This window comes from Canis lupus, chromosome 16 (genome assembly GCF_048164855.1).
Source record: "Canis lupus baileyi chromosome 16, mCanLup2.hap1, whole genome shotgun sequence".
Taxonomy (NCBI): Eukaryota; Metazoa; Chordata; class Mammalia; order Carnivora; family Canidae; genus Canis; species Canis lupus.
Genome location: NC_132853.1, coordinates 34,779,925 through 34,807,878, shown reverse-complemented (window position 1 = coordinate 34,807,878; position 27,954 = coordinate 34,779,925). Strand labels below are relative to the sequence as shown.

Genomic DNA, 27,954 nt, shown 5'->3' with positions numbered 1-27,954 from the left:
TGGAAAGAAGCCCATTTGTCACTCATTCTGCCTCACCATTAAAAGGACCTCAGTCCATCTGGCCTCTCCACGCTGGATCCAGAGAGTCAGGGAGCAGTCTGCCAAGTGGCCATTCTGGGGGCTGTAGCCCAGGCTTCCCCCAAAAATGGTTCCAGCAGAGGACATGACCATGTTGCTTCCCCTGAAGTTCCTCCTACCCACTCCTCCCAGGACCAGGCCTGGGATGGGATCAGGCGGGAAGTGGGCTGGTTTGCTGTGATACCCTCAGGCACAATCTCTCCTCTTCCTTCTCCCCAGGGAGGTGGTACTAAAGTAATCCCCTCCTCAAGCATACTCCCCCTTCTCATTTCCTCACTCTGATAGGCCTCTTTTCTGCTTTAAGGTTGTTCCTTGGTGAGCACAATAGACCATGGCTAAGGACCAACCAAAGAGTAAGCAGCTCCACCCAGGTTTATCCCCAAACAGCACAGGCACATGACTCCAGCAAACTTTATTTTTGGCCCCAGGTCAGGGCTCCCAAAAGGCTTCCTAGCCAGTCATTTCAGAGTCTTCTACAGTCATTACCAAGTGGGCTTCCTCAGGAGGCCTTGCCATCCCCAACTCTTGACTTCTCCTGGTGCCACCCTCTCCTGTCACCTGGGCTCCAGTCTCCATCCAATGGCCCCAGGAATTCAAAGCATAGCTACCAGTTTGAAGGTGCCCTCAGGCTTCACAGGAACCACGTGGACAAAGGTCTTATAGAGCACAGCACCCTTGGGCAGCCTGGTAACCAGCTCCACAGCCTCCGTGTTGCTGGGACTGGGCACATAGACCTCCTTAGTGTAGTGGACCACTCCCTCCTCCAGGGCATACAGGTGCTTCTTCTTCCCAAGGCCCACCTGCAACACAGAGACCTGGTCAGCTGAACTGATGGCCAGGTGGGCCATCCCAGGGCTTCAAGACAAATTTCTCATAAGGCTCTGGGACCAAATGGGAGATCAGAAAGCTCTATCTCGAGGCCCCTGGGTGGCTCAGTTCATTAAGTGTCTGCCTTTGGCTCAGGTCATGATCCCAGGGTACTGGGATCCAGCCTAGCATCAGGCTGTCTGCTCAGCAGGGAGTCTGCTTCTCCCTCTCCTTCTGCTCCTCCCCCTTCTTGTACTCTCTCTGTCAAATAAATAAATAAAATGTAAAAAAGGGAAGAAAGAAAGAAAGAAAGAAAGAAAGAAAGAAAGAAAGAAAGAAAGAAAGAAAGAAAGGGAGGAAGGGAGGAAGGAAGGAAGGAAGGAAGGAAGGAAGAAGAAAAGAAAAAAAAAGAAAAGGGATCCCTGGATGCCGCAGCGGTTTGGCGCCTGCCTTTGGCCCGGGGCGCGATCCTGGAGACCCGGGATCGGATCCCACGTCGGGCTCCTGGTGCATGGAGCCTGCTTCTCCCTCTGCCTGTGTCTCTGCCTCTCTCTCTCTCTGTGACTATCATAAATAAATAAATACCTTAAAAAAATTTAAAAAAAAAAAAAAAGAAAGAGAAAGCAAGCAAGCTCTATTTGCTTTATCTTTTCCCAATGCTCTATCTTTTCCCAATTGCTCTATCTTTTCCCAATGCTTGGCATTTCCTTGCCTTCTACTTCTTTGCTGACTCTGTGACAGAAGAGAGAAAAGAAAACTCCAAAAAGGCAATCCTCATGGGTACTCAGTCCCTGAAAGCTGGTCTCTGGACCCACATCTGTGCAGGGGCCAGAAGCCACACTACACAAATCCCCAAACCAGGCCCAGGAAAACGCCTCTAATCATTACCCCTTGGGAGCTTGCTTCACTTAAAATTAAAAAACACTGGAGTTGTCACAGTAAACATGAGCTTGATATGCTTTTGTCCTATATAGCGATCTCTAAAGTTTTTGCTCTATAACCCATAACCCCTTTAGTCCTCACCTTATGAAGCAGCTACCTTTTCTATTCTCCAGACAAAAATTATGAGTGGAGAATAAACTCCATGTTGCATATACACTTTATACGCTGTATACATCTTAGCATTTTTCTTTTAGACCTTGAAATTAGACGTGTGGCAATTTTTATCTAGGCAACAAAGCATTATTCAATATTTCTCTGATTAAAGGAATGGGCTCAGGAGCCAGGATGCTTGGTTCAAATCCCAGCACCACTACCTACTGTTGTGTGGCTTGCACAAGTTGTGTTACTTCACTGTGTCTCAGTTTTCCCATTTGCAAAATGGGAATAATATTAACTACTTTTATGCGGTCCCCTCAAGGATTAAATGAGTTAATCATAAAGAGCTTAGAATACTGCTTAGTTTAAAACACGTTAGCGTTTATTATTGTTGGTTGTTTTTTTTTTTTTTTTTTGGTTGTTGTTATTTTAGTGAGTTCCAAGAGTTAACACAACCATACAGCCAGTGTCTCAAGTTTTAATAGACAAAGCTACTATAAATACAACCAATTCACATACATTTAGCATTTATGACATAATTATAAGCTACCATCAGTCTTTCTGTGCCTATTAAAATTGCCCCAAAAAGGGGCGGTGGGGGGATTGATTACAAAGGAAACTAACATTTAAGGGATGCCTGGGTGGCTCAGCAGTTGAGCATTTGCCTTTGGCTCAGGGCGTGATCCTGGAGTCCCAGGATTGAGTCCCACATCGGGCTCCCCGCATGGAGCCTGTTTCTCCCTCTATGTCTCTGCCTCTCTCTCTCCGTGTCTCTCATGAATAAATGAATGGAAGCTTTTAAAATAAATAGATAAATAAACTAACATTTAAGAAGATAATGTGAAGAGTATAGTACAGGGATGCCTGGGTGGCTTAGTGGGTTAAGCGTCCAACTCTTGATTTTGGTTCAGGTCGTGGTCTCAGGGTTGTGAGACTGATTCCAGAAAGAGGCAGGCTCCAAGCTCAGCAGGGAGTCTGCTTCTCTTCCTCTCTCTCTGCTCCCCCCATCACCCCACGTGCGCACAAGCTCACTCTCTCTGTTAAATAAATAAATCTTAAAAAAAAAAAGTATAGTACATATCTGTGTTAACAAAGAACCTTCCTACCTCAGAAAGTAATCCCAATTTGCCAAAAAAACGGAAATCCCTGCCTATATGGACCTAATTTCTGGTACATACACTGAATCTATTTTATTAAATTCAAACTATCTTACAGCCATCTAATAACAACTTTATGCAAAAGAGAATTAGCAAGAAGGAAAAAAGAATACACTGAAATTAGTTTCCCAAGATTCAAAAGTATCTCAAATCACGAGGCATCTCCTTATCTAACAAGAAGGGGGTTAGAAAGGAGACCCAAGAGAACCAGACTGATGTTTCACAAGGCAAAGCACAGTGACTGGGAGTCAGGCAGCCCCAGCACGGACCCTAGCTCTGCTGTGTGGGCCTCTCCACTCCCTAAGTCTCTGGCATCTTACCTGGAAAATGGAAGTGATACCCAGGGATGGGCTAAGGATGAAACGAGACAATGCAGGCCCAGGAAGCAAAAAGATGCTTGGCATTTGATAAGTACCCAATAAACGCAACTGTTTTGTTATCACTACCATGCTTAGGAGCATAGAAAGGTGGTCCTGGGAAAGAAAAAAGGGGAAAGGGCTACAGAGCAACTCACATGGGCGCCTGGATGCCAACGGAAGTGGCGCTGAGTTGCAAGGATGTTGCCAGCATGAACGTAGTGACCTAGAAAAAAAGTCCACAAACACACTGTCTCTGGACCCCAGCAATAGGACAGCACAGCAAACTAAGAAAACATACTGGCCCTCGATTTCCTGGCCCAAAAGCTGCACACCAACCTCTAAGCCTGACCCTGGACAAAACCAATCCTACACGGTCGGATACAGGAGCCCCCTGTCTCCTTCTGCCAATCCCTCCCTACCCTCTACCTCTGGCAGTCTTCTCTCTCCAGTCACATGGCCCAGGTTCACACCTATCTGCTCTTCCTCAGGACCCTCACCCTGCCTCAGGTCTTCTCTGCATCTGTAATCTGGAGCCAAGTGCTCTGGCGAGCTAAGCGGAGAGTATAGGATCAGGAGGGTTGCAGCTGGGAAATGGAAACAAAGGCACGCCCTTACCCTCCATTTTCCTGAGGCCAAAGCGTTTGCCTGGTGACTTTCCACCCAGGTTTTTGGAGCTGCCACCTGTCTTCTTGGATGCATATCTGACGGCAAGAGACGCAGCCTGAGGGGGGCTCAGCAGGGCTGTAATTGCAGACAGAACAGAAATGTTGTTCAGAAAGGCTCCCCCAATTATTGCTTCTCCACCTCAATGGGCCATTTGCTAAACTGAAAGGTGGCAGGGGAGGTGAGGAAGATATGTGAGCAGAAGTGCCACTCGACTGTGTTGGTTTTCAGGGAGTGTCTGGAAGTCCTTGGCCTTCTCCCATGGCAGGGGACAAGTCATTCCTTGTATTGTCCTAGGTGTATGCACTGTATAAGAAGTGTGTGTGTGGCCGGGGGAGGCAGTGGGCAGTGAAATATTCACAGGAAAAAAAAATAAACACCATGTGCCTTGGGTTCTGACACATTCAATACTGTTGAGGAGAAACAAACACCACTGAAATATAAACCAGCAAGAGGACACCACAGAGCTGCTGGTTTCAGCCTCACCCACCACATGTCCTCAAGGCTCCAGACACTGTGGAGGGGCTGGACCACAGTGCCCAGCAACAGGACATCCAGAGAGAGGGTCCTGCTTTGGTCACCCACCACTTTCTCCACCATCCACCCATCCACTGCACACCAGATACTTGTAAACTAAAAGGGCAGCTTCTCTGAGGGTGGCTCCCACAGGCTCTTAGCCATTTCAGGAGGCTGGATTCTTTCATCAGCAAGCCCACCCAGTACGGGTCCTAACCAAAAAGACTGACACCCTGCCCTTGACAATCTGACCTCTCCATACTCATTCCAAAATGCTCAATGGCATTTATTTTTAAAAGGAAAGCGAACTGAAATTCATACTAACCAAGATGGAAGCCCCTTGCTATGTGACAAGCACAGGGCTGGCAGTCCTTGCTTTCAGGCCTGCAGGCACAGCCAGTTAATCAGGGATACGCCAGAGTCTTCAGAGAAGCCTTGTGAGACTCTGGAGTCTACAAGTTGAGTTCCTGAAATCAGGTTTCTCAAGTTTTAATGAGCAAAGGGAGTAGCTGGGGCAAAGGACCAGAAATAAATACTTGGAAAAACATGTTAAGTGCCCAGCACCAGTATCTACCTACCATTAAACCCATTCATTCATTCATCCTCTAACTTATGAAGATGAGGAATGGGACTTTTTACTATCTCTTTCACAAATATTTGCCCTTCAGCCTACTCCCCACCTCAAAGTAAATGATGCTGCCACCTATGCGGTTGCTCCCACAGAAATCTTCCGTGGCAGATTGCTTCCCTTTGCTCATCTCACATACCCAGTTCACCAGCAAACTCTGGGTTCTATCAAACCTCCAAAACAGATCTTAAAACCACTCATTTGCCCCCAAGTTTACTAACACTAGTATCTTTGCTAAATCACCGCTCATCAGGGCTACCATTAGAGATTTCCATCTGGTTTCCTCATTTCCACTCCTACTCTCTTTAAATTCACGAAAGAGCAATGGTTTGCTTCTCAACATGGAAAACTGGCTTAAGTCACTCTGTTGCCCCTCATTCTCTTACAGGGCTATGCCTCCTGTCTTTCTTTGGGTCTTAACTTTGAGGTTATCTCCCCAAAGGGCTTCCCTAACCACCAACCCCTCAAAAGACACCACACATACACACACACGTTTTTGCCTTCCTTAACAGCACTTGTCACAATTTACAACCATTTTGTTCATGTGCTTATTTACTGGCTTAACCACTAGAAAGAACCGGTCCGGGAGACTGTCTTCATCTCTCCTGAGATGCCCAACACCTAACCGCACTCTCCGGCACGGAGCCCTCACTCTGCTGAACGAGCGGGCTAACTTTCTGAGCTCCAGTGGGCCCGTATTTAGGGAGGAAGGGCCCCCAGGGGGTGGAAGCGGCGTGCCTACGTCACCAGCCGCTTAGGAAACCTATATCTACCCGCGGGGCAAAAGAAAGACACGTGTTCCTCGAACCGCCACCCTCAGCCGGACGCCCGGGACGGGTCACGTGATCAGAGACGGCCGCCCTTCAAAGCTCGTGGGCCCACCCTCCGCCCCGAGCCCCCTCCAGCTCAGCGCCCAGGAGCCTCCGCAGGGAACAGCTTCCATCCCCAGGCTCCCTGCAGGGCTCCCGCTCCGCCTAAACCCCTCCCCCAGCAACAGCCACGGCGTCCCGTTACCAGCCGCCCGCGTCCTCAGCGCCAGCGCCGCCGACGCCATGTTTGCCGTACACTCGCTTCCGGTCTCGAACATCTGCTTCCGCTACCAGGGGAACTGCTTCCGCTACCAGGCGATCTGCTTCCGGGGTCTGCGCGGCAGTTGAAAGAGTGGCGCGAGGAGTGGCAGGTGAGCCCTGGGCGCGGGCCTGTCGGGCGGCGGGCGGCGGGCGGCGGGTGGCAGATCAGGGCCGGCCTCCTGGGTGCCGCCCCGCAGGGCCTCGGCGACCGGGGCTTCCGGGGCTCCGCCGCGCGGTGCGGACATGCCGGCCGGCCTGGCAGGCAGCCTCGATTTGCCGGACTGCGGCGGGGCTCTGGGAGCGGACCGGGAGGAGGTCCCTCCAGAGACGTGGAGCGTTTACTGGCTGCCTCGTGCTGTGCTAAGGCTGGAGATGCACCATTTCAGTTATTCGCACAGTGTTATGGAGTAGGTGTTATCATCCCTGTCTTACAAAATCGGAAAGCGAGGCTCCGGGAGGTTACATGGCCCATCTGGGTCACACCTACAACGTTAGTGAATGTTTATTCGAGGACTGACTCTCGTACACACGACCCAGCAATTGCACTTCCAGGTGTACATACAGAATTGAAGACCTGTCCCCATAGGGCAGCCCCGGTGGCTTAGCAGTTTAGCGCCGCCTTCGGCCCAGGGTGTGATCCTGGAGTCCAGGATCGAGTCCCACGTCGGGCTCCCTGCATGGAGCCTGCTTCTCCCTCTGCCTGTGTCTCTGCCTCTCTCTGCCTCTGTGTGTCTCTCGTGAATAAATAAAATTTTAAAATCTTAAAAAAAACCTGTCCCCATAAAAACTTGGACATGGGGGCACCTGGGTGCCTCAGGGTTGAGCATCTATCTGCCTTTGGCTCAGGGCTGATCCCCAGGTCTGGGATCCAGTCCTGCATCGGGCTCCTATGGAGCCTGCTTCTCCCTTTGCCAATGTCTCTGCCCCTCTCTCTGCGTTTCTCATGAATATTTTTAAAAAACAACTGGGACATGAATGTTCATGGCAGCATTATTCATAATGGGCAAAGCCCAGAAGCCAAATATCCCGCCGTGCTGAACAGAGAAACAAATTGTGGCATATCTATGCAGTGGAATATTATTCAACTGTAAAAAGCTATGAAGTACTGACATTTGGCACAACATAACTGAACCTTGAGAAACATGCTGAGTGAAAGGAGGCCGTCTCCAAGGACCGCACGCTGTACAATTCTGTTTGTATTAAATATCCAGAATAGGCAAATTTGTATAAACAGTAGATTTGTTCTTGCTAGGAGCTGGGAGGAGGGGGAAGTGAACAGTGACTGTTTAATGGCTATGGGATTTCTTTTTGGGGTGGTGAGAATATTCTGGAATTAGTGATGCAGAGTTTAGTGAATATACTAAAAACTACTAAACTGTACACTTGAAAAAGAAGTCTATGGTATATGAATTGTATCTCAATTTTTAAAGAAAGAATGCCTTGAGGCTTCTGGGTGGCTCAGTCTGCTAAGCCTCTGCCTTCGGCTCCGGTCATGATCCAGGAGTTGGGATGGAGCCCTGCATCAGGCTCCTTGCTCAGCAGGGAGTCTGCTTCTCCCTCTGTTCTTACCCCGCTCAGTGTTCTCTCTCTTGCTTTCTCGCTCTCTCAGACTCTTTCAAAGTCCTAAAAAAAAAAAAAAGAAAGAAAGAATGATTTGACACCTCCATTTCAAATTCAGAGATCAACAAGGGGGTGGTGTTGAGTCTTATTCCTACTGCATTAAAACGTCCAGTAGTAATCTCCACTTTGTTTCTGGGTCACCTTGACCTAGAAGGGATCTGAGAAGTCAGTCCTGTCAGACTATAGACCACTGAGTTCCAGATTGAATGTGCTGGGACCATGTTCTGCTTTTCTGTTTCTCTGTATTTTGTATGTATTTCCCTAACGTTTGACCACCTAACATGTCTGATGGACTGAATTCAGAGCTACGATCTGTGTTTCATCTCTCTTTTTCTTTTAGGGAATTAATTTGATAGCACGTATTGATGGCTCTAAAGAGGTCCTCACTCTCACAGGATTCTAGTGAGAGTGACTCTGAAGAGTTGCCAACATTTGCCTTCCTGAGGAAGGAACCATCTTCAACAAAGAGGAGACAGCCACAGAGGGAGGAAAAGATTGTTGTGGTTGACACCTCAGATTCTGAGGCCTCCTGTCCTCCATCACCACGGTTGAAAGATGCACCACCCACTCCAGACACAGCTGAACCTGTCACACAGACAGAGCCTGTCAGGGTGCTAAGCAGTGGAAGTGAGGATGAAGAAGAAATCCTTCCCCTGGCTCAGAGGCTTATGTGTAAGTTTCTGGCCTGCAAGCAGCTGAGCCCTGAGGATTCTAGTTCTCCGGTTAAAAGGATATGGGATCATCAAAATAATGAAGGAGCATCGTGTGACTGGAAAAAACAACCCTTTCCAAAGGTCCCTGATGTTCCCCTCCATGACACCTCAGAGAGACATGCATCAAATAACAAGGACCCTGCAGGAGATAATCCATGCCATCAGCTTCCAGCCTTTAAAGCTTCCTGTCCTATCCAGAACAGCAGCTTGACTATAACTGAAACAAATGCTGAGGTCCTCCCACTTCAGAAGAGAACCAAGCGTAGCCAGAAGGTCCGGAGGAGAGGCTCGCAGGGATGCCAGCCACGGGGACCAGCGAGCCAGAAGGAAAACACTGTGAGACAACAGGAGAAGAAGAAGGCAGCAGCACGGGTTAACAGGGTGAAAGCTCAGAGGCCTGAGGAATGCTTAAAGCACATCGTCGTTGGCCTGGATCCAGGTCCTCCTGGCACCCATCTTTATCCTATACTGGGGTACCCACTTTCCAGGCTACCCCCTGACTGCCCTTCTCCCGTCATCTGTTGCAGTGCTTTTGCAGATGGAAGGTGGAGGCCAGCTGCTCGAGGCACTGCAGGCCATGGAGTGCCGCTGTGTGATCGAGGCGCAGGCCATGCCCCGGAGCATCACCTGGAGGAGAAGGGCCGAGCCAGCTGAGGTAGTGGTTTTCTGTTTGATGTTTTTCCTCCTACTTAGAGCTCCCGAGAAACATGCTTTCATTCTGAAGAATATTAGTCTGGGTCCCATTGGGAAAACAGATGGCACACTTAGGGTAATTTAAGGAAGATGTAAGAAGGAATGGTTTTCTTTTTTTTTTTTTTAAGATTTTTATTTATTCATGAGAGAGACACAGAGAGAAGCAGAGACACAGGCAGAGGGAGAAGCAGGCTCCATGCAGAGAGCCCAATGTGGGACTCGATCCCGGGTTCCCAGGATCACGCCTTGGGCCAAAGGCGGCCGTGCCAAACCTCTGAGCCACCCGGGCTGCCCAAGGAATGGTTTTCTTAAGTGTGTTTAGGTACAGGGCAACTGCAAAGATAGGACAGCCCCACAGGGTCGTAATACCATTAACTCAAGGTTTCTTCACCTCAGGTACAATCAGCATTTCTGATTGAATAATTCTCTGTTGTGGGTGCTGTCCTGTGTGCTGGCCTCCGCCCACTCACTCCTGTAGCACCCTTTCAGTCGGGACCATCACAAATGTCTAGATGTTGCCAAACGTCCCTTGGGAAAAATCGGCCCTGGCTAAGAACCACTGGCATATCTGTTGGCATGCATAGGCCTGAATGGATGAGGGGAGGAAGTGGTTACCAGCATCCGGAAGGAGAGAGAAATCTAGAGAGGACTCATCTTGAGAGAACCTTCACCTCCCATAGAGGAACAGAGCAAACCCTAAGTGACTCATTTCCAGGGACCCAGGGAAATAGCTCACCTTCAATCCTCCCTCCCTCCCTGCCTCCAGCCTCTTGCTGGGTTTCTCACAGGCCATTCTCATTTGGCCATGTGCACCAGAGGGCCTGGTGATATGGCCTCCTGCAGAGAACGAGTAGGAAGGGGGAGAGTGGATCTGTGGGGGCAGAGGGAAGATAATCTGCATAGGATTCCTAATTCTAACTGGGCTTTGGGAATGGGTGGGCTTGTGCTTGAAACCCAGGCCCCAAGGCTTTATTGCTCTGACCCTGGGAAAATTATTTCATTGTTTTGTGGCCTTGTGTATAAAATGAGGACACTGTTGCATTCCTCTGGAGTCCCATGTCATGGGGACTAAGTCAGATAACCAAGCCCCAAGCACATAGTAGGCACATGGCAAATGTTCCTTCCTTTGGCCTGAGCTCCCGAGGTTACTAGCTCCTGTGCCTTCCACTCCTCATTTTTAAGAGTGTCCAGATGAAACACAGGTTTTTTTGCTCTCTCTCAAAGCACCTGGTGGGCTCAGTCGGTAGAGCATGAGACTCTTGATATCAGGGTCATTCAAGCCCCAGGTTGGGGCATAGAGCCTGCTTAAAAAAATTTTTTTTTGCCCCCTCATTTGGATCTCATCAGTAATTTAGGGCCATTGCACACTTTTTAATTTGGGGTATCAGCAAATCTTTATATTCACATCACAGGGTTACTTTTAAGGGTGCTCCCACCTTATCTCTCATGTGGCAGTGGCAGTGGCAGTTCTCCTACACGGAGGGAATCCTTTTCCCTGCATCATGGTTCAGGGGACACAAGTGGGAGAAGTTGAAAGCTTTGTGAAGGGTCACGGCTGATTGGTGGCCAAGTGGGAACTAGAACCCGGCACTCCTCCCACTGCACTATGCTATATTGTGGGTCTTGGCTTTTGTTTCTAGGGACCCAGTGACGAACCCCCTCCCCCCCAAGCCCTGCTCCCTTTGCTGGGCCACACTACTGCTGCAGGAGTGTGGCACATGAAGCCACCATGTGGCAATGGTGAAGAGCAGGGACTTTCATGGGCGGCAGTTCCCCTGGAGGTTCTTTTCTTTGTCACACACAAGCCTGTGTATTTGTCTGAGCCTCTTGGCTCCTAGTCAACATCTGCCCTCAAAGGCCAAGTACTCATTTGTATAAAACTCACTGGAAATTTGCTTCCCTCCATTCCCCTATCCAAAGTGCACAGAAACATTGCAGTTCTCAGCCCATTTCAACTCCTCTTTACCACCTCTGAGAGGCAGTACACCAAGGTTGGAGAGTCAACTGGGGAGGGGCAGGATCATGAGTTATTGTTTCTTGCCACCAGAGCTTCATTCCAGAAGAGAAAGAATAATGCAAAAATGGGCTCGGCTGATGCGGGTGCATTCATTCACCCAGAAGGCCTGGGTCTCTCTCACAGGTGCTGAGCACCTACTGACCCGTCTCCCTCTGCTGGGTTCCGGGTCCTTTGGCAGGATGGAGAGGAAGACTGGGTGGAGGAACCTGTGGTCCTGGCACTGCTCCCGGCAGAGGCATTCGTATCCATGGTCTACAACTTCAAGCAGGTGGGCAGAGAAGGGTGGGCGCTGAGGCTGGGGACAGAAGGCCGACTCTAGGGAACAGATATTAGTGCAGCGTCTGCCCTTCACGCAGGGAAGTCTGGGTGACGCTGAGAAGGGGAAGGAAACCCTGCGGAGCTTTGTCACTGACGCCACAGCAAGGACAGCTGGGAAAGCTCTGTCACTGGTGATTGTGGATCAGGAGAAGTGCTTCAGGTTTGAATTGGTCTTCGAAATGAAGCATGAAAAGGGGCAGCTCTCGGGGCTACCAGGAGTGAACTTACTCATCCCAGATCTGGGTCCCCCTAACAAGTCCTGGGCTCTGGTCGGGTCTTTTCACCCCTGCTCTGCCCGAGCCTGGCCTGGAGCAGCCGCGCTCTGATTTCCTCCCCAGTTCCAGTGTTCCAAATCCTCCCAGAAGAAGGAAGCAGGGAGCGGCAAATAGAGAACAGGCCAAGGAGAAGCAGCAGAGACAGCCAGAGGCCAATGCAGGGCGCACCGTGTCCAGAGTAGATGTGGAAGAGGTAAGAACTTCACATTACCTGAGTCAGGCTGGGCTCCCACTCTCATCTAACCTGATTTGCTCTAGATGAGCAAGGTGCCAGCCAGTCATGCCTTTCTGCTTCAGCACCGGGTAGGAGAGAAAAGGCTAAGCAGGGAGCCAAGGGGCTGGGCTCTCTCTGGGTTTGGCTGGCAGGTGGGTGGGAGGAACCACAGACCAGTGTCCCTGCACCCCTCCAGCCCGTCCTGCTTTGGGGTCTCTAGGCATTGGTGGATCTACAGCTGTACACACAAGCCCAGGCCCGAATCGTGCAGAGCTGGAAAGAGCTGGCCAACTTCGCATGCGCGTTTACAAAGGCGGTGGCCGAAGCGCCTTTCAAGTGAGTGTGTCCCCAGCAAGTCTGGGCTCCGCTGCTGGGCCTTGGGCCATATAGCAGTTCTGGACCCACCTACGGTCTCTTTCCCCTGAACTTTGCCACCAGCCCGTTGTCTGCCAGGCTGGTGGCAGGAGTCAGCCCAGGCTGGGGATGCCTGTGAAGAGCCCTCAAGCCCAGTCCTTTTAAAATGTTCTGCGGTAGCTCATCTGTAAGTTCGTGTTCTGCAGGCTGGTGCTGGGTCACCAGTGAGCCAGGTTACTGGCTATCCCAGGTCAGGTAACGATGTAATAAGCTCTCATAAAACAAGCTTTTAGCCTACTCAGCTGTAGGAGTGTTTGTGGTCAAAATTTAAAATGAGTAGCGGACTTAAAGACAGTCCAGTCTGAGTCCATTTCATGCTTGGGGAATGGAGGCCTGAAGACTGCTTTGTCTGAGGTCCTAGCAAGTTAGAGGAACTGGAACCAGACTCTCAGATTGCCTGACACCTAGCCCCTAGTGGTTGTCCCTGTGCACACTGCCTCTCTAGTCAATACAGCGTAGTTTCAACATGTGAAACTACCTGGTTCTTTTCTGGCACATTGTGTCTTTATGAAAAGGACTTGATATCATTCTTAAGGGACACTGCTTGGGAACAAAATAAGCACTCACATAGACCAGATATGACACTGTGCCTGCCTCTCATGAGGTTGGTGGAGGGGTTTCTAAGTTCCCAGTGAAGGGGACAAGTGGAGTGACAAGTGACTCACAACTCTTCAACTGCTCTTTACAGGAAGTTCCGAGATCAAACTAGTTTTTCCTTCTGCCTGGAGAGTGACTGGGCTGGAGGGGCAAAGGTAGACCGTGCCGGCAGGGGGCTTGCACTGGTCTGGAGGAGGCAGATTCAGCAGCTGAACCGAGTCAGCCTGGAAATGGCCAGTGCCATTGTGGACACCTATCCATCCCCCCAGCTTCTAGTCCAGGTAGGCTGCTCCAGTGGTCACCTCCAACACCCTGTGGCATTAGTGGACTCCCAGGCAGTTTCCGTGGAGGGCACTCGTAGTCAGCACCACGGGCCTGCTGAGATCAGTGAACACAGACCCAGGGAGAGGACAGGTTCTCGTCCCCCCACCCAAGCTTACTGCCCCCTCGTTGATGGACAGGGTGACCCTGGATGATACAGTATTGAGAGGTCATTCACCACTTCCAGGCTTATAGACGGTGTCTTTTGGAGCAAGAACGCCAGAATCTGCTTGCAGACATACAGGTGCGCCGTGGGGAAGGTGTGACATCCACCTGCCGCCGCATTGGACCAGAGCTATCCAGGCGGATCTACCTTCAGATGACCACCCTGCAGCCAGATCTCTCTTTAGACACTGCAGACTGATGCCAGTCCTTGGGGACAGGGATGAAAAGCTGGAGATTTCTACCTCGCCCAGCTCAGAAGAGGACCACAGGAAGAGACTGGAAGCACTTCCTAAAGCACAAGCCTGGTCAGGCTCAAACATACTTCCTGGGTGTCCCATGTCTGCAGCAGTCCCCACCCCACCCCCAACACCTTGAGACAGACAGCTGAGATACTGGTGTTCCCCTTCCCAAGCCCCTAATGTCCCTCTCCCAGTGGAACTCGGCTGCCGTACACAAATCACCCTGCCCTAGCAGCCATCAAGACACAAATGAACAAAGACCGACCACTCAGACACGTATTTAATGATTGTAGAAATCCAGAAGAACCTCAGCTTCAAATCTTGAGATCACAAGTGAACTTCCCTCAGCAGGCTGGCTGGATGGGGCTGAGCATGCCCTGCCTTCCTCTCACCCACTGAGGCCACCTCAGCTGGCCCCTGTGCAGGGGTCTCCTCCCTATGCTAACTTCCCTGCCCTCTTTCATTTTACACACTATGTAGTTTCAATAAAGCATTTGTACCACTGGCTCTGGAGCTTGAAGGAAGACTGAGGAATGTGTAGTGATTCTGAGTAAGGTGTGGGCCATTGCAGCAGAGCTGCCAGGGGAGGGGGTTGGGGTGGGGGGGAGAGAAATAAGTCACTCCCGGGATGGGGACAGTCACTAGGGGCTGTCCTCTCCAGATGAGCCACTAAGGCTCAGTCAAACCCCGCTCCCTGGCGATTTATGACAAGCTTTTGCTCTCCTGAGGGAGGGACAAGAAGCTTGCAGTTGGGAGTTTTCAGTGATTAAGCACCATGACGACCATTTCTCATTCCTTCATCTGGCTTTTGTGAAAAAAAGGCCAAGGAGGCCACAGAGCAAGAAAAGGCTTAGTCTGGCAGACAAGAGGATGGAGAGTCCTGCCCGTCTGTGCTAGTCGTTCGTAAACGCACCACTTTTAAGCTCCATGGTGCTATTTCCCTTCATTGTGGAGGTGGTTATAGGTCTAGACCTAAACAATTCTAAACCTCCAGCTCTGTGAAAGTTGAGTTTTCAGGTTGCCTCTGTCACACCAGCTACCCACAGCTGTCACAATATGGCTTTGACGGTCCACCTCCTTGTTTACTGGCAAGCGGGGAGTTAATGCTCTAAAAGTGAGGCAAGGAGCCCGGACCATTTTGTGAGAGCCACATGAGCCAAGGCAGGACTCTACAGGAGCTGCCCAAGACCCTCACAGCTGGGAGAATTCTATTTGTGGGACACAAAGCTGCCTACCATCAGAGTCTACACTCCAGCTGAGAGACACTCCATTCCGGTGTGAGTTCTGTTCTCTCCAGACATTAAGAAAGCAAAATGATGGGAAGAGAGGCTACTGGAGTGGGAGTCCAGTTTTACTTCAAACTAGCTGAGAGATCGTAGGCAAGTCATGGGAGGCCTCCGTCTCCTTGTCTGCACATGTTCTATTGGACTGGATGGACCTGAAGTCCCTTTCACGGCCTGAGATTTTATATGGTCATTAAAATGTCTGAGGTCCTTAAGAAAATAGGTATACCCCCCAACCCCCCAATTTAGGCTAGATTTGCTGAGTATGGTGTTTGTTCCCTTAGTCCCCAATATCACACTGCCTCCTGATCTGCCCTGGCTATGCAGGGAGGAATGAAAGAAAGGGTTTGTGACATACAAAAGTATAAATGTAGTGACAGCTGACCTGACCGTTTAGTAGAAACAAGCCTTGCCTTTACACAGCTTTGTATAACTAGAAAAGGCTGTTTTTTTTCCTCTGCCTACCCCAAGCCTGTTCCTTTAGGCATGCAGGTGACTGTCCCCACCTCCCCCTTCTCCTTATTCCACCAGGGAACCCTGACTACGGAACAGAGAAGTCCTACAAAGAGGAGATCTCAAGTACCAATCGGCAGCCATTTGATGATGGCAGGTAGGTCTGACGCTAAAAAGAGGTTGTGTCCAGCAGAACCCAATTCCATAGGAATCCAAGCTCCAAGGCTGGGAGGCAGCAGGTGTGGAGGACGAGCTCACTGCTGGGAATCGGTCTGCAGTACCCACTGCAGGATGTCGTGGCCGCGCAGTGCCCGGACTGCATTGTCGTAGACGGCATTCACGCTGGTGCAGAGAGGCTGCCGCCGCAGCTCCGTCACCCGACAGGCCACCAGCCCGCCAGCCACACACAGCAGCAGCAACAGCAGCAGCTTCAACACAGCCCAGGACCTGGTGTGTCTCCGGGGTGGTGGCTTGCGGGGGCGAGAGCCAGACTTGGATTCTGGAGGGACACAGGCATGACAGAGGGCTTCGGTCAGTTTGAGGAGATGCACGTTCTACCCACTGATGCCTGTCCTCCTGTGCAGATCTGCTCACACCCCCTTCTCAAACGAAGACTCCCAAGCCCCCAAAACTTTTAAGAACATCTGAGTTCTTAAACACTCTTATGCAGAGACTGAGACAGAAATCCTCCTCCAGGGCATCTCTGGCTCCCTTATGCAGCTCACGATCTGCAGGGTCCCTCTGTATCAAGAGCCGGGCTCTTCAGAGGGCATCAACCATGGGTAGAGTACTGCCCACTTGGGGAAACAGGTTGGAGATGCTGGCATTATTATTCATATCCTTATTATTATAAAATATGCACATACAAAGCAAACCTGGGGAGCCTGTGTGGTGCAATCTGTTAAGTGTCCAAGTCTTGGTTTTTGCTCAGTTCCTGATCTTGGGGTCATGAGATAGAGCCTCACATCAGGGTCCACCCTCAGCATGGAGTCTGCTTGAGATTCTCTCTCCCTCTGCCCCTCCCGCTTGTGCGCACTCACTTGTTCTACTCAATAAATAAATCTTAAAAAGAGAAAAGAAAAAAAAGCTGGGAAGGTCAGAGTCAGATACTGTACTGTCAACAGTGACTGCTGCTGGGAGCAGGGATTACAGGTGACTGTCATTTTCTGATATATATCCAGAACTTTTTTTAGTTCTCTGGAATTAATACCTATATTACATTTCTAATTTTTTTTTAAATTGGTTTTGAGATTTTTAGATAAACTTTAAAAAACTTGCCTGAGCATCCACATGTCAGGAACTGCATGATCCTGTCACAAGTGAGATTTTTCTCAATGCTATCACTACTCTGTAAGGAGGTCCGATCTTCGTTTTACACAAGGAAACCAAAAAGTGGCTGGGCAACTTGCTCAAGGCCAGCGAGGACAAGCAGCAGGGCTGCAGGCCTCCAGCCTTCCGATGGAGCTCCTTCCCCTACAGCTGCCTCCCCCTTGGGAGCCCCTTCAGACCAGAGGGTATGCAATCCTCCCCTGTACATGGAGCCACACTGCTACACAAATTCAACTGGATATCTTCAGGCAAAACACTAGTGTGTTCTTTATACAGCACAGTTCCCTGAATGCAGTAAAAGGATTCCTCTGGTGTTCAAGCAAAAAGAGAGCACTCCATTCTGATCTGGAGAGAGAACCAACCAGAGGCAGTGCCAGCTTTCCTGAGACAGAGGGGAGCTGGGACCATGCACTCAAAATGCCTAAGTGCGCTTCACAGATGATGAGAGGGACTTTTAAGGGTAATGTGACCATATGCAGTCTTCGCCTTATTGTGATTTTCGCATCTAACCCCTACAAGAAGGGCAGCTCCCTGTTCTGGGAACGCTCTCAGCCACATTTGATGGAACACCTGCACGCCAGCTGCAGCTCTGGGGAAACAAAGCAGCAAAGCACTCACACCCCAGGACAGCCCCCCGCTCCCTGTGGGCAAACCGTCCCACGTTGCTCCCAGGCCACAGAGCAGGATACTGTGTCTGACCATGGTTTGCAGCCTCACTCACTCATCTGTGCCTGAAAACAAATGGGTGCCCCCACGGCAGCCCAGCTGGAACCCTGCAAGTGTGGAAACGTACTCGGGGCCTGATTGGTCTCCTTCTTGGGCTTCTTTTCCTGCTCCCGCTTGGCTGCTTTGAGGGCGTCGTACTCCTTTCTTCGGCGCTCCTTCTCCTCTGCCTTCTCCCGCTTCCGCAGCTCTCGCTCCTGGGCCTCCTTAGCTCGCTGCTTGGCCTCCCGCTTCTTCTCCGCCTCTACAGGAAAATGCACAGCAAAATGACTTCGCACCCCCAAACCTGCGAGAGTACCTTCCAGAGTAACTAAAAGCTTAGGTTCGCCCCCCTCTCCCTTATGCCACAGGTCACGTAAACTGTAGTAAGAGGAAACAATGGTCTCTCCGCTCTTGGGGAAGTAGGCCCTCCCTCGGGTGCAATAAGCTACTCTGAGGGTTTACTGAGTAGATTAAAGGGTCCCTAGCCCTGTGCAGCAGATGTTAGGGCAATGTAACAAGGGGCACATGAGAAAGACATGGGTGACAAGTCAGGGGATTGAGAAAGCACAGCGAGTGACAACCTCATACAACTTGACTGTGAAGAGGAGACACCGGGGGTGTGGATTCTATGGCATTCCTATCTTCCCAAGCTTCAGAAAGGAACATAGCATGGCAAGGGCAAAGAAGAAGAGAAAGTGAGCACTCAAGTTCATGGTGAGAGGGAATGAAGTGTTTTCCTGAGGAAGCAAGACAACTTTGTCAGAGGGTACCTCTACACTTCCAACCCAGGAGTCTGTGACACGTTCTGACTTACTTCATGGTTCCAGTACATTTACATCCAGTACCCAGCTTACAAATCACTGGCTTCTAAAAATGCACTTTCAAATTGGTTATTTGGAAGCCTGAAGTACATTTTTCCAAAGCTGGGATGCCACAAATTAGGGGAGTCAAATGTCCTTTTAGGGCTTAAAAGCCTATGTGACCAATGTAGCTGAACAGTAGTACGCCAAGTACTGGAGCTTTCCACTGCTTTTCTATGTACAAACTAGATCCAAGTTCCAGCCCGGGCACTGAGAACTCCCAGGGCACGCTACACCCAGCCTGGAGAGAGCATGTGGCAGCAGGAGGACAAGCAGCAGTGGTCCGAGGAAACATGGCATCACAGCAGCCACACATATAAAAGGACCCAGTGTCACTTGGGGACCATGCCCGTCCCTCCCCAACCACAGGAATCCTCCAGTCAGGGAGCCAGAAGCCAGCCAGTCCATGGAGTACCCACTGTGCACCAAGCCTTGTTCTAAGTGCTCAAGATAGGGCACCTGGGTGGCTCAGTGATTGGGCATCTACCTGTGTCTCTGCCTTTCCCTCTGTGTCTCTCATGAATAAAGAAATAAAATCTTAAAAAAAAAAAAAAGCGCTTGAGATGGAACAGTGAACACAAGTCAGGTTCTAGTGCCTAGTCTACAGCCATACCACCCTGAACGCACCCGATCTCGTCTGATCCAGTGTCTAAAGCTTTCTAGAGATGGAGACAAAAAAGTGAACAAACAGTAAAAAAAAACAACGATGTATGCCAGAGAGAGAGTAAGAGACTATGATGGAGCAAGAGGCAGGACAGCGACCCAAGTCCCGGTGCTTCTGATGCCACATTTGAAGACACGAGGAAGCACATGAACCCAGCCATGTGAAGACCTGAGGGGAAAGAAACCAGGCACAGCCCCTGAAGTCAGAGCTGACTTGGTGTGCTCGAGTACCCACAGGGGCTCGTGCAGCTGGAGTTACCAGCATTCTCTCTCCCCTGGCTGTGGGACAGAGCTGGAAGCAAGCAGGCTGGGGCCACTGTGGGTCTTGTTGGCAACAGAAGCCATTACAGAAAAAAAAAAAAAAAAAAAAAAAAAGAAGCCATTACAGTGTTTTAAGCCAACAGCAGTATAATTGACTTCTGTTTTAAAAAGATCTCCCTGGCTGCCATGAGGAGGAGGCCCAAGTGTGGAGACAGGACACGGAGCTGGGAAGCACTGGGCCGTGTAGACCATGGTGGCTGAGCTGCAGGTGGCCTGGATGGGGAGGAAGCATCACACACAGGACTCAGCTAGACCAGATACCAGAGTAACTGAAGAAAGGCATCCTGGACATCTTTGCAATTTCAGGCTTGAATAAGTGCAGGAATGGTGACTGCCTGTCTTGGCCATGCTTAAGTTTTAAAATGTGTCTTAACCCTCCTAGCAGGCAGTGGGACTCTGGAGCTTGGTGGAGAAGCCAGGACTAGAGACAGACCCATTGGACAAAGCTGATATCCTACACCACCACACTGCTCCCTGCTGCTCTTCATAACGCTTCCATGGACCCCAGCTCCTGGCACATGTGAGTCAGAGGCTGGGTGAGGACAGGAAGCTGGCAGAGGAGGGATGGCACGTACCTCGTTCTACTTCCAGCCGCCGCTGCCTCTCTCGCTCCTGGTCTGCCTGCACAGCCTTCATGTGCTGTAACACCTGCAGAGGAAAAACAGTGCTGAAATGCCCCGTACAGGGGGCCCCACGGCACATGTTTGCTCAGGAGGCTCACAAGTGACACTGTTTAGGGCATCTAGATGGTTCAGGTGATTAAGCGTCTGCTGTTGGCTCAGTCATGATCTCCAAGTCCTGGGAACGAGCCCCACATCAGGCTCCTTTCTCAGCAGGGGAGTCCGCTTCTGCTTCTCCCTCTCTCTCTGCCCCTCCCCCTGCTCATGTGCATGCCTACTCTTTCTCTCTCTCTCTCGGTGTCAAATGAATAAATAAAAATGTTTAAAAAGTGACACTGCTCTCTTCAGTCCAGCAGAGCCCTGCGGTAACGCAGAGCTAAGGGAGGCAATCCTGTCTGTCTCCTAACGCATGGTGCCAGCCTTAGTTGGAGAAGGGTCATTCATGCCCAGGTCACTAAAGCTGTGAGCAAACACATCTGTGAAACCCAGTGCCGACTGGAGTGTGTAGAGAGTCCTGTTCTTTACAGTTATTGTCACATGCATGATCCCATGTAATCCTTCAGCAACTGTGGTGATGAGCAGAGACAGCACTTCCCCTGAGACTTCCCAATGTCACTCCCTTGGCTACCTTATGGAACTTCCCCTCCTCCCTGTCCTGGGAGCCTTCTTACCTCTCTCGGTCCTAACACTAGGTTCCCTAAGGTGGAGACTGCTATCCCATCTGCAAGCTAAATACTCAATACATGTCCGATGAACAACTGACTGGATCCCCATTTCAAGAGGAAAAAAGCCAAGGCTGAGGTTGGCGGGGGCTGTGTGTGTGTGTGTGTGTGTGTGTGTGTGTCTATGTCCTGTGCATGCCTGTGTGTGACCTGTCTACTTCACATAGCTACAAAGTAGCACAGCTAAGAGTACAGGTCTTCGGAGCTCTTGGGCCAGAGTCTGTCCCACTCACATCAGCATACAGAGCAAGGAAGCCTCTAGGAAGAAGGGAAGAGCCATTCAGCCCATATAGCAGACAAAGCCCTGGCACCCAGAGCCCCTCAAATCCTCGTCCACTCAAGTCACAATGGCCTCTGACTGAAACGGCCCCAGAGATTCTCACTATGGTTAGGGGAGGAGGTAGAAGACTTTATTTTTTAGGTTTGTTTGTATCTTTAGAAGCTGGTATCCCTTGGATGTAGAGCACAGAGTGAAAGCTTAGAGCCCAGCACAATCCTGACTCTACTGCTCCTGTGTGACCTTAGCAAGTGACTTAACCTCCTGGGCTCCCTGCAAGAGCCTGCTTTGAAGCCACGAGGAACCCTGTCATGGGCCATCCAGGCCTTGAACCTGCTGCAACTTCTCGGAAGGGAGTCACCCTCACTAAACAATGGCCACTCAATAAAGGAGTGCAGGATCTGTTGGAAGGTCAAGCCTGATGGTGGGAGGTGGCCCCAGTTCAAAGTCCCTGTCTCACTCTGAACTCCAAATATTAAGCACCAACCATTCTGGTGGTTTTAAGGGGTGTACAGGTGGCTAAATAAAGAGCCCAGAGGCTTAAGAGACATCCCATTTCCTGTGCTCCAATGCATCAAGAGTTATCTGACAACACAGCAAGCTCAAAAATGGGAGCAATTCCTCTGCTCTGGACTGGGAGCCCCTGAAGGCCAATTCTTTCTGCCTATCCCAGTTCACAACACACAGTAAGCACTTGTTAAATACTGTTCAGCTAACAAGTTATTTTTATTTCTTTTTTAAAATATTTTATGTTTTTTTTTTAAGATTTTTATTTATTCATGAGAGACAAAGAAAGAAAGAGGCAGAGACACAGGCAGAGGGAGAAGCAGGGTCCATGCAAGGAGCTCGACATGGGACTCGATCCTGGGACTCCAGGATCACACCCTGGGCCGAAGGTGGCGCTAAACCGCTGAGCCACCTCGGCTGCCTGCCCATTATTTTTATTTTTTAAGATTTTATTTATTTACTTATTTGACAAAGAGAGTGAGAGAGCACAAGCAGAGGGAGAGGGGGAAGCAGGCTCCCCACCGACAAGGAAGCCCAATGTGGGGCTTGATCCCAGTACCCTGGGATCAATCATGACCTGAGCCGAAGGCAAACGCTTAACCCATTGAACCTCCCAGGTGACCCTAACAAGTTATTTTTAAAAGGTGCTGTACTGTGCACGAAGCTTATCAGTTACTGCAAATGACCCATGCACCAATACAAGGTCAGAGCTGTTGAGGGTTAAACTAACCCCAGGGGACAAGTGACCTCATTCTAGCCAGCCCAAGCCACTCCACTATGCCTCCTCAGTGTGCTACGGGAGGCCACACTAGGCTGAGGAACCAGGGAGCATGGCTTCAGTTACCATACCCACAATGCAGTGTCCTACCTAGTGCTCTGTCTGGAAGCTATATGCTATTGCTATCAATATATATAGCTATCAATATGCTATTGATCTTTGTGCTCAATAAAAATGATCTTTGTGGAGCATCAGCAATTTCATACAGTTTAGCATATTAGTTGAATGAATAAACGGATAAATGAAATCTGTGTGCACAGTGAGCGTTTATATCAGAGAAATGGAAGTGAGCTCTACTTCACAGGGTTATGAGGATCATGAGGTGAAGCATAAAGCATGCAGGACAAAGGAAGAGTGGTGGGTGACAGCTCCTGCTATTCTTCAGAACAGACATCACTCCTAAAGCACCAGGACTTCACTTATCACTTGTACTGTTCTCAGCTATAGGCCAACTGTTGCCGTGGCTACCTGGCTGCCCAGACCTTGTACCTGGTCTCCTGTGACAATGGGTGAGATACATGATGAGACTTTCTAAGACGCCCTGAACTAATGAAAAGAAAGGCCATTATTCCTGAGATTCATCTAGAGACCCACCATGCCCACATTTCACTTCCAATAATTCTATCATTTAAAGTGAAAGGATTTCAAGTCCTTTCTGTTCATCGTGCCTCCTAAATATGGCCAAGTAAGCCATCTGGTGCTCAGCTGTTCCAAAGCTGGAGGGAAAAAGTGACCGTAGCTGGCATCTGAGAGATGCTTAAGAATCAGTGCAAGGGAAAAAAAAAAAAAAAAAGGAATCAGTGCAAGGCATGGGGCACCTGAGGGGCTTAATTGGTCAAGTGTCCAACTCTTGATTTCAGCTCAGGTCATGATCTCAGGGTTGTATAACTGAGCCTCGGCATGGCGCCTGCTTAGGGTTCTCTCCCTCTGCCTCTGTCCCTCGCTGCTCGTGCATGTTCTCTCTCTCAAAATAAAATATTTAGAGAGAGAGAGAGAGAGAGAGAGAGAGAGAAGCAGTGTGAGGCACCTTTAGGGCTGCCGATAATTTCTGCCTTCCATACTGCCTTTATTCCTCGCTCCTGCATCAGACGACGCGACTGAAATCACATGTCCATCTGCCTAGGATATGTCTGCTTACAGGTATAAGCTTACAAATATTAACAAAACTTCTTTGTCATAATAACCATGACTCAGAAAGGCCACAGTCTCTAATCTTCTCGTCCCATTTAAAGAACTGTCAAGGGACGACTGGGTGGCTCAGCGGTTAAGTGTCTGTCTTCCGCTCAGGGCATGATCCTGGAGTCCTAGGATCGAGTCCCACATCAGGCTCCCTGCATGGAGCCTGATTCACCCTCTGCCTATGTCTCTGTGCCTCTCTCTCAATCTGTCTCTCATGAATAAATAAATAATCCTTTTTTTTAAAGATTTTATTCATTTATTCATGAAAGACACAGAAAGAGAAAGGCAGAGATGTAGGCAGAGGGAGAAGCAGGCTCCAGGCAGGGAGCCTGATGTGGGACTCAATCCTAAGACTGCAGGATCACACCCTGAGCCAGGGGCAGGTGCTTAACCGCTGAACCATTCAGGCGTCCCATAAACAATCTTTAAAAAAAGAAAGAACTGTCAATGGTGTAATGTTGGATTGATTAGGTAAGGTCCTGGTTTCTAGAAAATAAAAATTTTACAGTAGAGAAGCCAGTACCGTTCTGCTTCTTGTAAAGTAAACCCAGAGACAAAGGTCCCTCTGCCTGACAGGCTCAGAGTAGACATATTTCACTGAGACCTTAGTGCTGGAAACCTCTCCCAGCTCCAGGTGCCCTGGGAGGGAAAAGCAAGAGGAGGCAGACATGAGTCCCAGGGGACCATGCAGAGGGGATGCTGGGGAGCTCCGTGCATACCTTGTTAGCACACTGCTTACACTGCTTCTCATCCAGGCAATCCCCAGCCACTTTGGCCAGGGCAGGGTCCAGGGGGTTATCCTTTAGGTCCAGCCACTTCAGGCTCTGAAGAGAGAAGACAGAGAGGCCGCTCAAGCCCAAGTTCACACACAGAGTCCCTCAAGGTAGACAAAATGAGCAGGAAGAAAGCCCCTGCATGTGCCAGCTGCAGGGAAAGCCATCCCTCTGAGGTGGCACCAACGAGAGGTCTTCCTGCCAGCCGCTCTCACAACCAGCCTCCACCCCCCTAGGACGAAACACTGTTACCTTGAGCTGAGCGAAGCTGACAGGCAGGGTCACCAGCCTGTTGTTGAGGAGATCCAGGTGCTGGAGGTTGACCAGACGGCCAAAGTCTGCCGGCAGTTGCTGCAGTTTATTCTTACTCAGGTCCAGCTTCACCAGGTGTGTGAGGCCACAAAATTCCGCCTAGGACCCAGAGGGACAACATTCAAGCCATGGGCTCACATCTCGGTATGATGATGCAGAAGCCTTCAAGGCAGAGGCAACTGCCTGTAAACCCTGACCCTACCTGCCATCCGCTCTTCCACCTTGATGGAGATGCAGCCAACACCCAGCACTTCTGCTGGTAAGTAGTGAGATGTGTACATACAAGGACTTAGCACAAAGTAGGCACAAGAATAAGTGTGTTCCCTCATGCTCTGTGCACGCCCCCAGGCGATCCTCCACATTGTTACAGGAGGCCCTGCCCGTCCCCCCACAGCACCCTATGTTCTCCTTTCACAGGAGTGGTCAAAGCACAGCATGACCATCCATTTCCCCAAAAAGATCAAGTGCCTCTCAAGTACTCTGTGGTATTCTCTGTTTTTTGCAGCACCTAGCACAGTACCGCTCTGCAGTGACGTTCCAACCTGGGTGCAGAGGCATGACTCCTGCTCTCTGGGGGCCTATAATCACCAGCGGATCTGTGCTGAGAAGGCACAAACAACTGAACACACTCAGACTGAACAGACTGAAGAGCACACTGGCGGGGGGGGGGGGACGCGGCACTGGGGGGCACTGTGTGACTACTGACGACACAGGCAGTGGCCAGCTGCTAGGACTTGCCACCATACTTTTATTAGACACGACATGCTTTCTAGAAGCAGTGGGATCTCAGATGCTTTTTCAGTGTGAGAAATGGTTCTTGCTGAGCTTCAGAAAGATCCTAGAGATAATGAGTGAGGCTCAGGGGAATACTGACAGGGAAACAGACTAATGATCCAATGAAGCAATTGCCAACTTCTGAGACCTGATCCCCAAGCAGAGCCCAGTGGAGCCAGGCAGGGAGTGACACAGCCAGGGTGATCACTGCAAAAAGACGACAACAGCAACAGACCTGCCACCATCGCCCTGGAGAGGCTTGAAGGGCGGAACCACTTGGGGCCTACCCAGGTAAAGGACTGTGAATTGGAGACATCACAAAGAATACAATGGAGAACTGGGAGGAGTTGTGCAAGAAAAATCAAAAGGACCTGACCACAGGCTGGCTGTGTCGAAAAAAGTGTCTCAAGTAATTCAAGGGTGGGGAGAATAATGATACGGTAGTCCCTGAAAGCCACATTATTTTTCCTGTTCCCCATCGAAAGATATAGGTTGTTGTTCATAAACAGCTTTCTCTCTGGAATGCAGACGAACTTACAGAATGGCCTCTCCTCTCCACAAAAGGGAGGCAAACTACTTTTCAAAGGAATAAAATAAGGCAGAAAAAAAGATGACCCCAATAAGTGATTCAGCCTGTAAATCTGTTGACTTTAGTTTTTCATTGGCCTGACTTCCCCACTGTTCTAAAAAATGAAGCTTCTACCGTGCTTCCCTTCTTGCTGAGACAAACCATCCCAGCATGTACCATTCAGTTATAGCCTGTCTGCAGGCCTGTCCTGAAATTACGCCTTACGACATAACACCCTCAAACAAGAAGCATCAGTACTCTAGAAGGAATTGTGCTTGCCTGCCGATCTTACCGGTAGACTTGTCAGTTTATTGCAGGACAGATCCAGAATGGTGGCCTTTGGGAGGGCAGCCTAGGAAAAGGAACGAGAACAAAATGTCAAACCAACATGTGGAATGGTTCAGTGACATGAAGCATTTTCCAGAGAAAATTCCCACAATTAGGGAGGCCTTTAGAAATCAGCACTGAGGGGATCCCTGGGTGGCTCAGTGGTTTGGTGCCTGCCTTTGGCCCAGGGCGCGATCCTGGAGTCCCAGGATCGAGTCCTGCGTCAGGTTCCCGGCATGGAGCCTGCTTCTCCCTCTGCCTGTGTCTCTGCCTCTCTCTCTCTCTCTATGTCTATCATGAATAAATAAGTAAAATATTAAAAAAAAAAATCAGTACAGAAATATAACGTAGTAGTAGTAATAATAGCTGCATGCATCAGCATTCACTACCTACCAAGCACTTCTGAATGCAATCAATCTTCCCTGTAAGATGGGAACTATTATCACCATTTTATTAATGAGGAAATCTATGGGCATAAAGGTTAACTAGCTTGCCAAGGGCACGCAGCTATTAAGCAACGGACCTGGAATACGAACTGGAAATCCGTTCCAACCTCCATACTACAGAACCAAGTGCCAAAAGCAAATGTAATTCGTTAAAGGCAGGGAGGAAAGCGTAGGTTACCGGTACGGGTGTGCCTGTAGGAAACCTGGTGGGAAAAGCAGGGACCTATGACCTAACATCACTCTGGCAGCAGCCTAGTTGTGTCATCTTCTGGGACTTCAGGCCTCGGTTTCCTGGCGGAGAGAGTGGGAGTAGAGGGGCCGTGGAGTGGGCAGAAGCAACTGGATTCCAGCCAGTTTAAGCTGAGTTGGGAAGAGCCCTTGCCAGCCAAGCAGCGATACTTCAGGGCTGGGGCAGGCAGCTGGGATTGCCGGCTTCCCAGAAATGCACAGTTCCGGGCCACACCCAGGTCTCAACGGAGGCCTACTTCTCGGACGAGTCATTCATTCATTTGTTCATTCATTCCCCCAACAGCCTGCAACCACTCCGTGGGCGCCTCCTTGGAGTCAAACACGGAGCCCAGCGCTGTGGAAGCCCCCCCAGAACGAGGAGGTTGACTCCCGACCCGTAAAAAAAAACCCAGGGCCGAGCAAGCAGCGCCTTCTCGTCTCCTGGAACCACGCCAAAGTGACACGTGTACATCCCAGGAAGGAAACCGGGGGGGGCGGGGGGGCTCCCCGGGGACTCGGTCCCACTCCCCCCACCCAGTTTTAAGATCTGGAGACTGAGGCACGGGAAGGAGGCGGCCGGGGCCAGCGGGCCAGCGCCAGGCTCGGGCGGGCACCTGGGCCTCGCGGGGCGGTACTGACCAGTTCCTTGACCGGGACCTCGTTCAGGTCGCTGAGGCTCAGGTCGAGCTCGTTGCCGTCCAGCTTGTCGCGGAGGTTCCCGCCCTTGCTCCCGGCCTTGGTCATGGTGACGCCGGCACAGCGGTCCCGGCTCGGGGGCTCCGACGGACCAAAGAGAGGCTGAGAAGCCGCGGGCCGGCTCGGCGGACTCGCAGCCAACCGACAACGCGCGCTGCTCCGCCGCCGCAGGCGCGAGACGCCGCCGTCCGCCCGCCCGCCCGCCCGCTGCACTCGGAGCCCCGCGCCCCG

The 27,954-nt window shown here is 50.4% G+C and overlaps 3 protein-coding genes across 6 annotated transcripts; 1 reads left to right on the top strand and 2 right to left on the bottom strand.

The window, feature by feature from the left end:
- Positions 1 to 475: 475 nt before the first annotated feature.
- Positions 476 to 6,404, bottom strand: MRPL27 (mitochondrial ribosomal protein L27). Its single transcript, XM_072780109.1, has 4 exons — positions 6,261 to 6,404; positions 4,055 to 4,180; positions 3,595 to 3,662; positions 476 to 878 (listed from the first exon to the last, which is right to left on the bottom strand). Exons 1-4 carry the CDS (start codon positions 6,331 to 6,333, stop codon positions 672 to 674), a joined length of 474 nt encoding a protein of 157 aa, XP_072636210.1. The 5' UTR covers positions 6,334 to 6,404; the 3' UTR covers positions 476 to 671.
- EME1 (essential meiotic structure-specific endonuclease 1) lies at positions 6,275 to 14,706 on the top strand. Of its 4 annotated transcripts, none has more exons than XM_072780105.1 (9): positions 6,275 to 6,426; positions 8,277 to 9,088; positions 9,177 to 9,307; positions 11,538 to 11,627; positions 11,716 to 11,837; positions 12,016 to 12,145; positions 12,387 to 12,502; positions 13,269 to 13,458; positions 13,686 to 14,706. In XM_072780105.1, the coding sequence occupies exons 2-9, from the start codon at positions 8,302 to 8,304 to the stop codon at positions 13,860 to 13,862; spliced, it is 1,743 nt and encodes a 580-aa protein (XP_072636206.1). In that variant the 5' UTR covers positions 6,275 to 6,426; positions 8,277 to 8,301; the 3' UTR covers positions 13,863 to 14,706. The 4 variants fall into 4 exon arrangements, with proteins under 4 accessions (XP_072636206.1, XP_072636205.1, XP_072636207.1 ...); XM_072780104.1 differs by lacking the exon at positions 6,275 to 6,426 and adding an exon at positions 6,490 to 6,723; XM_072780106.1 differs by lacking the exon at positions 6,275 to 6,426 and adding an exon at positions 6,490 to 6,806.
- LRRC59 (leucine rich repeat containing 59) lies at positions 14,165 to 27,954 on the bottom strand. Its single transcript, XM_072780108.1, has 7 exons — positions 27,667 to 27,954; positions 26,319 to 26,378; positions 24,625 to 24,783; positions 24,319 to 24,423; positions 20,092 to 20,164; positions 17,761 to 17,934; positions 14,165 to 16,137 (listed from the first exon to the last, which is right to left on the bottom strand). Exons 1-7 carry the CDS (start codon positions 27,769 to 27,771, stop codon positions 15,893 to 15,895), a joined length of 921 nt encoding a protein of 306 aa, XP_072636209.1. The 5' UTR covers positions 27,772 to 27,954; the 3' UTR covers positions 14,165 to 15,892.